This window comes from Leopardus geoffroyi, chromosome C1 (assembly GCF_018350155.1).
Source record: "Leopardus geoffroyi isolate Oge1 chromosome C1, O.geoffroyi_Oge1_pat1.0, whole genome shotgun sequence".
NCBI classification, from domain to species: Eukaryota; Metazoa; Chordata; class Mammalia; order Carnivora; family Felidae; genus Leopardus; species Leopardus geoffroyi.
Window position 1 is genome coordinate 20,545,072 of NC_059328.1, and position 13,111 is coordinate 20,558,182.

A 13,111-nucleotide genomic window follows, 5' to 3' on the forward strand; every position below is an offset into this window, starting at 1 on the left:
CAAACACCTCCCCCATGCCAAGCTTTGGTGCAAACATTTCACACATCACCATGGCCTTTTTGGTGATGGCTCTCTTCCCATCTTACAAAAGAAGTAGTTAAGGCTCTGAGAGTAGAGGCTCTCATTCATTCACTGCTGTCCTTATGGACAACTTGAATTTCAGCTCGGGGAGACAGTAATAAGGAGACAAATTTAAGATTTGGCAATGTCAGAGAGTGAATAGTCCACAGAGAAAAATAAAGTAGGAAAGGGGGCCACAGGGAGTACATGTACTCTGTAAACAAGGGCTCCCAAAAAAGGCCTCACTGAAGGGGACATTTGATCTGCTCAAAGTCACATAGTAAAGAGTTGAACTGGGATTTGAACCCAGGTCCATTTGACTCCAAATCTGTTTGCTTTCCTGGGTAAAGGAGTGAGTTTCAAGAGCAACTCAGAAAGAGCAAGCAAAGAAACTGCGGCAGGGAACCCTTTCCCCAGGCTGAGGAGAAGTTGGGGGTCTCCAGACTCCCCCCAGACCTCTGGAGTGGGCAATGTGTAGAAGGGCCTCCTTACTGCCTCTCCCATGTCCAAGGAGCCCCGCCAGGGGAGACCAGAAGGAGACCAGGTGCCCATACTATTCTGGGCAGACTCGGCCTTTGGCCTCCCCTTCCCAGCTTCGGTATCCGGGGCTCAGCAGAGCCTAAGCCTTTTTGTCTGGGAGGGCCTGGGGGTGCCCTGTGCCGGGGGTCCTCCTCGGTTTATCTGGGTGTGGTTGTGTGGTGGATCTGAGGCATTTCTGGGCGCCTGCAGCTGGGGTGTCTCTGCCTTGGGCTCTGGGCCCACCCTGAGGGATATCTGAATCTGCCCCTTGGGTTGCAGCCTGTGTGTGAGGTGGAACTGGCTGGCTTCTCCTTCTTCCAGGGATTCTGTAGATACAGCTGAGGTCCTCCCTGTACCCCCACCCTGTGCTTCCTCCCAGGAAGCCTCCTTGGCTAAGTCCTCCTATGGCCGTGAAGATGTGCTTTATGCAACATACCTTGCCACACTTCTCGAGTGATTATAGAGCTTGACCTCTTGTCAGCATGGGGGCCCCCCGAAGGCAGGGCTGTGTGTCCCCTTGCAACTGAGGGTCCCTGAGAGAAGAGACATGCCTGCCCTCTCAGAATGAAGCCTTCTATGTCTCTTTCAGCCTCAATTCATCTGGTACTCAGCCTGGAGCTGCTCAGCACTGCATGCCTGGCTGTATGTGTGTATGTGTGTACCTGTTTTTTTGGGGTGTCTCCAAGCCCCTGACACTTTTCCAACCCGGTGCCTGATCCCACCCTACCACAGAGGCTTGGGAGGGTGACCTAGGCAGCAGAAGGGGGAGTCCCCAGGATTGGGGGGAGGTAAGGGCTGGGGTCTAGAGCCCTGCCTTCCTGCTTGGATAGGCCCTAGGGCCCATCTCTCCTCCTCTTCTTCCCAGGTCCTGTGTGGGGGAGGGGAGGAGCCCTGAGTGCTGAGCCCCCGCTGGGGCCATGACCGCCTCTCCCTGCAATAAGTGAGGAGACAGCAGCTATTAATATAAGATGAGTTCACGGGCTCACAGCTTCCGCAGGCTGGAAAACAGGCTCCCGGGGCTGGGGGCTGCGGCAAGTCTCATCGTCTGTCAGATTCTCTCCTGGAGCCCGGAGCCCGCCAGCCCCACGTTCCCTAGCTTCCTACATGCTGAGGCCTGTTATACATGCAGACCTATGAGTACACACACATGGGCACACACAGGCACACATGGGGGGGTCCAGGCCCCTGGCCAAACACACATATGCACATACATCCAGACATGCGTGTACACCCAGATGTATTTGCACACTGGTACATACACAGTGTGCACCCAGATATATCACTGCACACATGCTAATCGACTTCACGTGCACATTTGCAGGCAGATATACCTACTTCAGTGTATGTACATGCCTTCACACAGAGTATACACACAGACTTACCCCTGTATACACATGTGCACGAGGGTCCAGACATGCTTGCATACCCATCTGCACACCACTGCACACCCACATATATACAGACACAAAACTGCACATGTATATACAGATGGTATCTGGTCAGGTACGCACATTTGCATATAGGACCACATTCAAGGACTTGAATGCATGTATATATGTCCTTTTGCACACAGTGTCACACAGGCTCCCCGCTGCTATTGGTGCTCAGCAATCATGAATTCACAGGCAGACCCTCAGTTTCCAGCCAGTAGGCTGGCTCTGCCTCCTCTCCTTATCTCTCCCCTCCCCCACCCCCATGACAGGCAGCAAGTGCTCCTGCCAACCCCAATGCCTGCCTTCAGCTTCCCGCCCCCCGGGGGTCCCCAGATCCCTGATTAACCCCCTCGCTAATTGGCCACCAGCCCCTTGACTTTGCTGCAGGCCTTCTCGGGAGCTGGGAGCAAGAGGCTGCAAATTGGCCAAGCAGGATGGGTCTGGGGAATAGAGTGCGGGGGTGGGGTGGGGGTGCTATGAGCCCCTGGCTGGAGCCAGAGCTCAGGTGAACACTGACATCATATTCCCTTGGGAGGGCACCCCTATGATTCATGTGTACACAGTCACATGAAACCTTCCCTGCACACACATTTACATACACTCCCCAGTCATGTGAATGGATAGAATTCACTCTGCTTTTTTACACAAATGCATGTATTTGCTTATACCCAAGTACATTCATGAACAAACCCAGTACGTGTGCAAACATGTTACATGTACATAAGTGTACCTGCCAGATACACAGAAACCACTTACACATGTACATCCAAACACACCTCACCTAAGCACACAAATACAGTCACATGTATACAGACTTGCAAACATGTACACTTACATGTTACACATGCCTATTTGTAGGCATATATGAACGTACGTCTACATGTGAGTGCACGCCTGTGGAGCCTAGGCACGCATGCACACCACTCACATGTGTGTACATACCTTAGCGAATATAGCCTCCTCCAGCTCTGCAGAAGAAGCCTGAGGTGTGCAGTCTGCTGGTAGGATGGGGGGTGGCAGAACCCACCCAGGGTGCAAGTTGCTGTTTCCCAGTCTCCATCTCAACGCCTAACTCTGGAACGTCCGCTGGGTTCCCCTCAGCCTTCAGGACTCCAGACAGAAGTGCAGAGCTTCTGGGACACCTAGCTGGCTCAGTCAGTGGAGCACGTGACTCCTTGATCTTAGGGTTGTGAGTTCAAGCCCCACATTGGGTGGAGATTACTAAAAAAATAAACTTAAAAAAAAAAAAAAAAAAAAAAGCAGAGCTTCTGGCTTAGTCTCTGTTGTTCCTATTCCTGGACTCTGGGTCTGAGCCCCCAGGGTGTTCTACTCTCTTGTAGGCAGCTTGGGGCCTATAAGAAGAGGATTCTATTTCCATGCCCGCTGCCAACTTGCTGTGTGACTTTGGACAAGTTGCTGTGTCTCTCTGCGCTTTGTTTCCTCAACTGTAAAACAGCACTAAAAGGTTTTGTGTTGGTAACCCTCCCAGGACTGGCCTAAAGAATCCATGGGGTCGTGTTTATGGATGCAATGTACTCAGGCACATATGTTTGGGAGAGGTGTTATTTTCGGACATGGTGAGATGTCAGGATGGAGAGGTTTGCATACATCATGGTCAACTTAACTCTTCACTAAATAGGTGAGGAAGCTGAGGCCCAGAGAGGGAGCAGCAAGGTAGGAGCTAAAAGACCTGACCTCTGACTTCTCAGCCATGAAGTCTGCTCCTCTTTAAATACGTATCCAGCGTGAGCAGGTGTGTGCACAGTTCGCAAGGTTAAGGGCAGAGTGGCTGACTGCTGAGGTGGGAGGGGGTATCCACGCAGGACTCCTGCCACCAAGGTACTGAGAAGTCGACCATGAGGGATTCCTGAGGGTGTGAAAGCCTCTTTCTTTTTTGGTCCTCCAGCTTCAGACCTCTCTCTAGACACCTTCATCTCCTGGGGCTGAGGGGCAGTCTACGCAGAGCACCTGAAACTGCTCCCAGCCTCATTATCAAGAAGGGAACTAGCTGACAACCACCTCAGAGAAGTCACAGGAAATAGTGCCAGGTTGCCCTGGTCACTGGGCGGCCAGGAGGGGGCAGTGAGGAACTGGCGGAGGCAGCGCGAAGGGAGGGGTGGCTCCTGAGGACCGTGTGAGGTTTGCTTGCTATTACGTGTTCCTGTAACCGTGTGCTGATCTGTGTCCTTGTTTGCACAAGGGCAGGGCTCTGTGTACGGCGTGCGCACGTGACCCTGGGCCTGGGTTCTCAAGTGTGCCCACTCACGTGGATACGTGTCGTCTTGTGCGTGTGTACGTCTTTCTGCAGAAATGTGTGCACCTTCGCGGGTGTGCGTGCGTGTACTGAGCGGTGTCTGTGGGAAGCCCCAGGCCACACCTAGGGAACCCACTTTGTTCCCGGGCAGCTGAGGGGGCAAGGTATTTTCAACTCTTATGATCTGGGACAGTTGGGCCCTCGGCCAGCCCACTTGATTCCAAAGAACAAAAATAGCCACCACCTGTAAAACTGAGCACCAGAGGGTGGGGCAGACCCGAACAGAAAACCTTAACGTGCCCCCAACGACACCAAAGACCATGATTCTAGATGCAGAGGTTCTGAAAGCTGCTTAGAGTTGCGTGGTGGACAGAGCACGAGCTCTGGCTTAAGAGAGACCCGTGCTTGAACTGTGACTCTGCTCCTGGCCAGCTACACGGTCTTAGGCAACTCAACCTCTGGACTTGTTTTCCTCACGTGGACAACGAGGGACCGACGCTTCCCTTATAAGGCTGAAATAAAGCGTGCGCAGTCCTGAGCAGGTAGTAGGCACTTAGCAAATGCTCGTTCTTCTCAGGATTAGCCCCAAGAGGTGAAGCATGGGGTCACAGCTCCCAAGTTGAGGAGCCGGAATTTAAGCTGGGGCCGCCCGCTTCCCAGAACCACATTCCTCCCTTCCAATTCCCCAGCAAGGGCGGCTCCCGACACCACCATTTTGTCTTCTCCCAGGGCGGGCGTCTGGCCGCCTGTCAGTCACCGGTCTCGGGAAGCCAAGTGCTGACTAAACACAGGCCTGAGCAGGAGGGTGGAGCGAGGGGCTCCGCCGGGGCGAGCTGGCTCCCGCGCCCCCTCCCCTGCACCCCCACCTCCAGCGATGAGCTCAGAGCGGCTGGCGCAGCAGTTGCTGACAATTCAAAACTTCTGCCCCCTCTCCTGGGACGCCAGTGGGTGACTCTCTCTGAACAGCAGGCGTGACCAGCAGTCACCAACCTTGCTCCCACCCCTCTCCCAGGGCCACCCCACTGCAGTCTGCGGGGCCCGGGACTGGGGCTGGGTGTCTGCCCATAAATTACCCCCAGGGACAGTCACCCGCAGCAGCTGTGCTCGGAACAACCGTTGCTTCCTGGGTAGGTCATTTTTTTGGGTCAGAACATAAACCCAGCCCCTTCGCCTTCCCAGGCAGGAGAAGGGGCGTGCGGCAGCCAAAACTTTTTATCAGATTCCACTGAAAATCATTCTATTTAAGGTAAGTTGCTTGGGTCTGAGAGGCAGACAAGATGCCGGCCAGATGTTGGGAAGCAGTATCAGCATTCAGCCGGTGCTCTTCTCCTGCCTGATGAAATGGCCAACAGCCGGTCTCCCCCCCTGGCCCCACACACCCACCGCAGCCAGCTAGGAGGGCCTGGGGATCCGGCCTTCTGGGTCCCCCAACCTGGTCTCCTTCTAAACCAGAACGGTTTCCGCCCTTCATCTCCACCTCCCATACAGGGTATACCATCCAGAACCAGAGGCCTCCTGCTCCTGGAGCCCACCCACACTAGACTTCCCTCCAGAGCTCTGGTCACCACCTGTGGCATTCAATGTTGTCCCCTTCCAATCACTTTTCCCATTAGAAACAGAGAGACGTGCACATAGACAGACACACGCACACACACCAAAGGTGGCTGAGTAGCTACAAAGACTTTATCAAATTATTTAAAATGTCGGCATTTACATATTCGCATGTATATATAAAATTGTTACATGGAATCCTCAGGTCATGGGGGTGTTAATGTGGTCCACACATGAGCCTGGCAGGGAAACAAATGAGGCCAGGCTTGGAGCCACGGGGCTTTAAAAAAAAACAGGACATCCTCCTAAGGGCCTAAGAGGAGGAGTACAGCGAAGAGGAAAGGGTCACCTCAGGGGTTTGGTTTAACCTCACCCTCACAGATCTCTAACTGAATCTCCTTTCCCACCCTCAGGGGAAAGGGACCCATTTCCAGACCATTTCCCTACAATGTTATAGGCCCACTCCCTAAAAATCGATGTGGCAAACATACCCAAGAATCCACTGGAATAGGTCCTTATAAATATATTTATATCAGAGAAAACAAGGCACTTTGGGAGCTTTACAGCTCACTCTCCTACATGTACATCATTCTAGACAGAAAGTAAAAATTGGTTAGTTTCTCAAGTGAGTTTACTGAGTTAAGTTAATACAATAACAGAATTGTTCCCTAGCCCTCACTGAGACACAATATGAGGCACAATCTCCTAGCGAAACCTGGTCCCAGGTATGCAGGACCCCAGTAGAGCTCAAAGCCTGATGCCCCCAGGAAGCCTGACACTTCTCTGGAGCAAAAGCCCCTTGCCCTGGGGCACTGGTCCCCTCCCCAGGCCCTGAGGTCAGGTGAGGGGGGCTGCAGAGGGAGGCAGGCAGAGAGCCGAGCTGGGACACGGTGGGAATGCTTAAGCAGGGTCACCAAAGCCACAGAGACCTCAATCTGTCCAAGCTGGCGCTGCAGAGCCGGAGGATCGGCGCCACGGGAAGAGATTTCACATTAGCCCTGACAACACCGCCTCGGCTCTGCGGTGACATTGGCCAGGGTCGTTTCTGAGGGCGCTTGAGCTCCGTTGGAGGCGAGCTGGAGCTTGGGCCAGCTGCTCTGAGCCCTCCAAGGGACTGCAGAGCCTACCCCCTCCCGGTAGCTGCTCCTTTGGAATGTAGTCATCTCACAAGCATGGCAAAGCCACAAGTCACTTCTGACACTGCCGAATGGAAGCTGGGTCCCTGGGCCACAGGAATGGGGGCAGGTCCCCTGGGCTGGGCAGGCCAGGGAAGGGAGGTGGCTCCTTGGCTTCAGAGCTTAAGAGTCCTTATGAGCCATTGCTCCATACTCCTACCAGCCTTGGCCCAGTTTAAATAATCACTAAACTTTGCATTCTACAATTACAGGATTCCAAAGACACACAATTACCTGCACAGGGTCCTTTATCATCTTAAAGGGCTCTGGGTTTAAAGAAGTTGGGTTTTTTGGGGGGTGGGGGGGTGCGCATATGCATAAATAAAGCCCAGAGGGCCTCTCGGCTGACTGGGTCCCCAGCCCCCAGAGCTGAGGAGGCTTCGCAAGGCCGGCTGCTACAAAGCACAGAGCTTGGCTGCATAGATTTTAATGAGAGCGTCAGGCAGAGCTGTGCTGTTGCTCTCCGGGACTTGCAGATCATTACCAAACCAGCTGTAGGATGAGAACACAGCACATCGAAACCCTAGGAGGTCACTGAGCTAATGATCTAATCCTACCTTCCGCAGGCAGTGCCCCCCCAACCCCCCCACCCCCGCTCCTGCCCCCAGCCCTTTCCAGGGCGGATTGTGTCCATTCCAGAAGCCAGGCCAACACCGCCCCCTTCAAGGTCAGAGCAGAATGATAGCAAGTGGCGCTGGCTCCCCCTTTTCCGGAAAGGAGGGGGATGGGGGTAATTTAGTCAAAGCCATTAGGCCCAAACCCTGGCCTGGCCAGGCCCCAGGACTCCTATTTGGGAGAACCACTGCCCTCCACCTGCCTCTCCAGCCACTGCTGGGCTGCAGCCAGGGGCACCTTCAACAGCCATTTTAGGGTTCTGAAGAAAGCACCTTCAGCTTCCAAAGTGCAAGGAGGGAAGCAAGGCGGGGGCACACACAGCTTGGTATGCTCAGCACTGTAGCAGGGTACCAGACCTGTGCCGCAGACACCTGATCTGGGGAGGGCGAGGAGGGTATATTCTGGAGCGGCCCCAGCAGGAGGGCATGCTGGTCCCTACTGGCTCAGTCACCACGCCAGAGTTCAAGGAAAGAAGGCAGAGGGGGAGCATCCAGCCAGGGCACAGCGGTAGTACCCGTGATTACACACTCTCCTCAAGCCGGAGGGGTTTATGAGGGCTTTGGCAATTACTACAACCATTTGCTGTGCTGGGTAGAGACAGATCCTGTTTCTCTTTGTTTCAGGGCTCTGAAAGCTGGAGAAGCCAGGAGAAGCCGGTTTCAGCATAAGAGGCTACACAATAGTTAGGGCAGAAGAGAAGAAACCTCACTGTTGGCCAAAGCTGACCAGTTTTTTTCTGAATAATAGCACCTGTGTATTAGCTCTGGAAAGAGGGGGAGCGAGGGAGGGAACATCACTGCACGCAGTGAGGAGGGAGCTGGAAACAAGACCCAGAGCCCCTCTGCCTTTCAGCCCTCCTCACGGCTGCCAGGCCCCCCTAGGCAGCTACCTGCGGCAGCCGCCAGCCTGAGGGACTGAAGTTTCTACAGCTGGCAGAACCTATGCTTAAATTGGGGAAATAAAAAGGGGACGAGTTGCAGAGGAATTGAAAACAGCACCTGTCAAAGCTGCCTACCCCTTCCTTCTCTCACTACCTCTGGTCCCCCAGAAGGATGGCTCCCAAGGCCATGTGGTTCTATGGTGATAGTAAAGGGGAAGCAAAGAATTGTAAGACAGGCTATAAGGGTCTGAGCAGCACTGACAGGCCTGGCACTGGCTCTGAGCCCTCCTACTGGGACCCCCACCTATGGGGTAAGGTCTGGAGTAGCACAGAGCCAAGACTGCTCTGCCTAGACTCCAGCAAGTACCCCCTCCTTGGTTCCAGAAGACACAGGTGACTTGGAATGAGGAACTCTGGGCTCCAGTTCTGTCACCAATCATCTGTGTGACCTGGAGCAAGTCATTTCCCGTGTCCAGATTTCAGCATCATCAAGAGGGCAGGATTCAAGGAGTTTACCATTCTTTCAGTCCTGCAGCTCTGAGTCTCTAAGCTTGATTCCTGACAGCTAGCAGAGGTCCACACCAGTGTGTTGGGGCTAGTTTGGTCATGGATATTAGAAGTCTGAGCTGGGCTGTGGTGCTTAACGCACCTGGTAGTGAGGGAGGGATATTTAAGGGATACCTGGACACCACACTCTGGAGAGGGAGCCTGGGAGGGAGGCGACAACTTCAGCCTTTAGAAAGGCACAATTTCTGGGCAGATGGGGAGATGCTCCTTAGGGCCTGGTGGCTCCTAGCATAAAGGGCATCCAAACATAGAGACAGCTTAGCAAAAGGTAGCTCACCCTGCTCACCAGGGCAAAAAGGTGTGGCAGGCAGTCTGGTTGCTAGGACGTGTGGCCAGCTCTGCCCTCTCAGTGCATGGGAAAAGGGGCTGGCCATGTCCATGCAGGCATTAGGACCAGAAGATGGCTCGTATTATTCAAAGGGTAAGGGTAAGGATTCTGGAAGAAGACCACAGTTGAAAATGGCTCCTAGGGGAAGGCACCAACTCCAATCTAAGCCCAATCAAAGGGATCTGCTCTGGAGTTTTTCCTTCTCTTCAATATGCAACAGTCACTTGAAGGGAAGAGGGAACATCTCAGCTACTGAACCTCAGGAGCCCCACGGGGCCTGACTATGGGGAGACGGGAAAATATATGTTGATTTGGAGGAAGCACTTGGAATATATCTTTGGTTGCTTCAGAAAAGGCTTTGGCCCCTTGAAATTGTTTTTTCCTCCCTCTTTCCCCCCATTGGACTGTTGGGATAGGCATCAAAGAAGGCAGCAGCAGGAAAGAAAAAGGAGGTGGGAGAGCAGGCAGAAAGAGTTAATCCGACCAGTCGTCCTCATCAAACTCAGAGGAATCATCTTCCGAGTCACTGTACTCCACAGCAATTCGACGTGACAAGATGGTGGCCACATCGTTGCCCACAACATCCCGCTTCTCTTGTTCCTGCTGCTCCTCAACCTTTCGCAGCTGAAAGCCTGGTGAGAGAGAGAGAGAGAGAGAAAGAAGGAGAGAAAGAAGGGTTCAGAAGGTGAGTAGGTCTCAGAATCCACACAGGACTGAGGAAGGGGGAGTGGCTACTGGTGGGTGAAGTATGGGGAAAGGGGAAAGAAAAAAAATCCTCTGGAAGAGCAAAGAGAGAAAGGGGGAAGCAAGAAAAGACAATGAGGGTTTATACAATTCTGGCCCTAGTGCTGTAGGCATGTTGGAGAAGAAGGCTGCCATCCTTTCCAGTTTCCATGCTGTCAGGCTGGTGAGGACGGTACTTCTCAAGAGGCTCTGAGTGGGGAGTGGCCACCATACCGCACCAAGTGGGCACTCAGTCTGCTCAGTTCATCGATTATCACGGAGCTCAGCTGCCCCAACTTGTCTCCTCCAGACAATCCTTCAGTTCCAGGAGGCTCACACACAGAAGAAACCACTCTAACCCCTAGGGACCAGACCTGACCTCTGACAGAAAGAGAATAAATGCTCCACAAGGGTCAGATGATGATGAGGGAGCACAGAAAGGTGGGGAAGGAGACAAAGAGGGAGGGGATAGGAGAAAAAGGGGAGAAGGACAGGGTGAGAAAGGGGGAAAGAGAGAAGGAAAGAAGGATGTGAAAGGCACAAAAGTGGAGGAGAGGGCCATGATGGAGTCTGGCCAGAGAAGTACCTTCTAGGGAGTAGTGATGCTTGTTTTTTTCTGGGGCACAAAATGAATGCAAACACATGCAAAGCATGTATTTTCAAGGAGTTCAAAGACCCCAAGTTAAGAACACATTACTTATTTTCACGACCCCGATACATCAAGAGTCACATGCTCTTCTAAGTCAGTCTAGGAACCCTAAGAATCCTTTAGTTTTTAATTTTTAAAAAAAAATTTTTCTTAACGTTTGTTTATTTTTGAGACAGAGAGAGAGAGCATGAACAGGGGAGGGGCAGAGAGAGAGGGAGACACAGAATCTGAAACAGGCTCCAGGCTCTGAGCTGTCAGCACAGAGCCCGATGCGGGGCTCGAACTCACGGACTGTGAGATTATGACCTGAGCCGAAGTCGGACGCTTAACCGACTGAGCCACCCAGGTGCCCCTAGTTTTTAATTTTTTAATAGGCTCCACACCCAACGTGGACTCAAACTCAACGGCCCTGGGAACAAGAGTTGGATGCTCTACTGACTTGGGTAGAGTACCAGGTGCCCCAAGAGTCCTTTACTTCACACCAAGGTGGAAAGAAATCTAAATCTCTGCTATTTTCAGAGCGAAGCCTTTCTTTAGGCTGATCTAAAGCCTGAGGTCCCTCCCAATCCCTCCCCACCTAATGAAAGCTATTTCCTGGGAAGGGCACAGAACCCCTAGCCCACCCTCCAATCAGTCATCCCGGCTGCAGAAAGACAAGACTTCATGGCCCCGGACCCAGCACTGGGAATTACCTTGACGTATGGCTGAAAGTAAGTCACTGCGGGCATCGCTCACAGGAGGCAAGGAGGACTTAGGCTTGGTGGCATCGGCAAGTGGTGGGGGTGCAACAGGCTGGTCATCCACACCACTGAAAGGGAGAGGAGGGGGCCCCGGAGGAGGGGGAGGAGGGGGAGGAGGAGGTGCGCCTATCACTGGTTGGGACAAGGGAGGTGGTGGCAGAGTCGGGTAGTCAGCTGCGGGCGGTGGGGGAGGAGGCGGAGGGGCAGCAAAATTGGGGTGAGGTGGGAAAGATGGGGGTGAAGGTGGTGGTGGGGTCCCCGGAGAGCCAAATCCTCCAGGCGGTGGTGGGGGTGGAACGCCCATCACTGGAGGTGGAGGTGGAGGAGCAGGTGGTGGAGCAAACCCGGGTTTGGAGCCTGGAGGAGAGCCCAGCGGAGGCGCTGGTGGTGGATGGCTTGGGCTGACCACACTGGATCTTTTGGGTCCAGCTAAACCGGACCCTCTTTGGTTGCTGTCTGCGGGGCAGCTAAAAGGACACAGAAAGACACCCATCATCACTCTCAGCATGTGAACATCCACCTCTAATTAAGCTTATATACGAGCCTAGGTTCATTTCAGTTGACTATTATTTCATTTTAGCTCAAACAGAAAGAAAAACCTGAGAATGGTCAGAACAAACCAACACTGCAATGGGGCAGCCTGGTAATGTAATGAGCTTTCATCAACAGAGGAATATAAGCAGAAATTTAGAATAACTATTTGAAAGAAGTAGACTAGGATTCCTCTACCAGGTAAGGGTTAGCCAAGGTCATCTCTTAGGTCCTCCTCAAACCTTTCAGCTTTCCAAGGGAAGGCACCCTCCTGAACCCTCCTCTAGGAGGAAGAGTCTGTTTAATCCTAGAGCTGGGGACCAAGAAGGCATGCAAAAGAAATCTAAAACAACACCCACTCACTGGGCTCTATTCCTCAGGCTACTGTCATTCACCAGATCTTGTGAGGGCAGGAAACCCAAGCCAAGCTGACCAATCTGAGCAGGGTACAGATTTAGGCAAATGTACCTCCAGCGTTCATGTGGAAAAACCTGACAGGGATGAGGATCTGAGGGTCAGCAGAGATGGGAAATGAATGTGCCACTCATTTAACTCACACTGAATTGAAGCTAAGTAAAAAAAGTAAAAGATAAGTTGGTGATCTCTATCTGTTCCAGTATAGCTAAACAGTTAAGAATATAGGCTCTGCAGTCAGAATGACCTGCTTTCCAATCATGGCTCTGCTGTGCAACCTTAGGTAAGTTCACTGACCTCTTTGTGCCTTACCATTCACTCATCTGTAAAATGGGTACCTAGCTCAGGATGATTGTTGTGAGGATTCGGCAACATGGAAGGTGTTTGGCATAACGCCTGGCACCTAACAAACACTTAAAAAAATGTTAATCATTTCTATTATCTAGACAGACTTCACTGAAGTTATTTTACTGGTCCTGGCCTGGATTTGGAACACACATTTTGTACTTAAAAAAAAAAAAAAGTTTATTTATTCTGAGCGAGCGAGCACACATGAGCAAGAGAGGGAGGGGCAAAGAAAGAGGAGAGAAAGAATCCCAAGCAGACTCTATGCTGTCTGCACAGAGCCCAACGTGGCACTTGATCTCACAAACCGTGAGATTATGACCTAAC

At 52.5% G+C, this 13,111-nt stretch overlaps 1 protein-coding gene across 3 annotated transcripts in view; it reads right to left on the reverse strand.

The window, feature by feature from the left end:
* Positions 1–5,927: 5,927 nt before the first annotated feature.
* WASF2 (WASP family member 2) overlaps positions 5,928–13,111 on the reverse strand; it is a 74,456-nt gene continuing 67,272 nt past the window's right edge. For all 3 annotated transcript variants that reach the window (XM_045476255.1, XM_045476256.1, XM_045476257.1), the window contains exons 8-9: positions 11,447–11,961; positions 5,928–10,014 (exon numbers count right to left, since the gene is read on the reverse strand). In XM_045476255.1, coding sequence (XP_045332211.1) covers positions 9,857–10,014; positions 11,447–11,961 — 673 coding nt within the window. In that variant the 3' untranslated portion in view covers positions 5,928–9,856. The remainder of the gene's footprint in view (positions 10,015–11,446; positions 11,962–13,111) is intronic.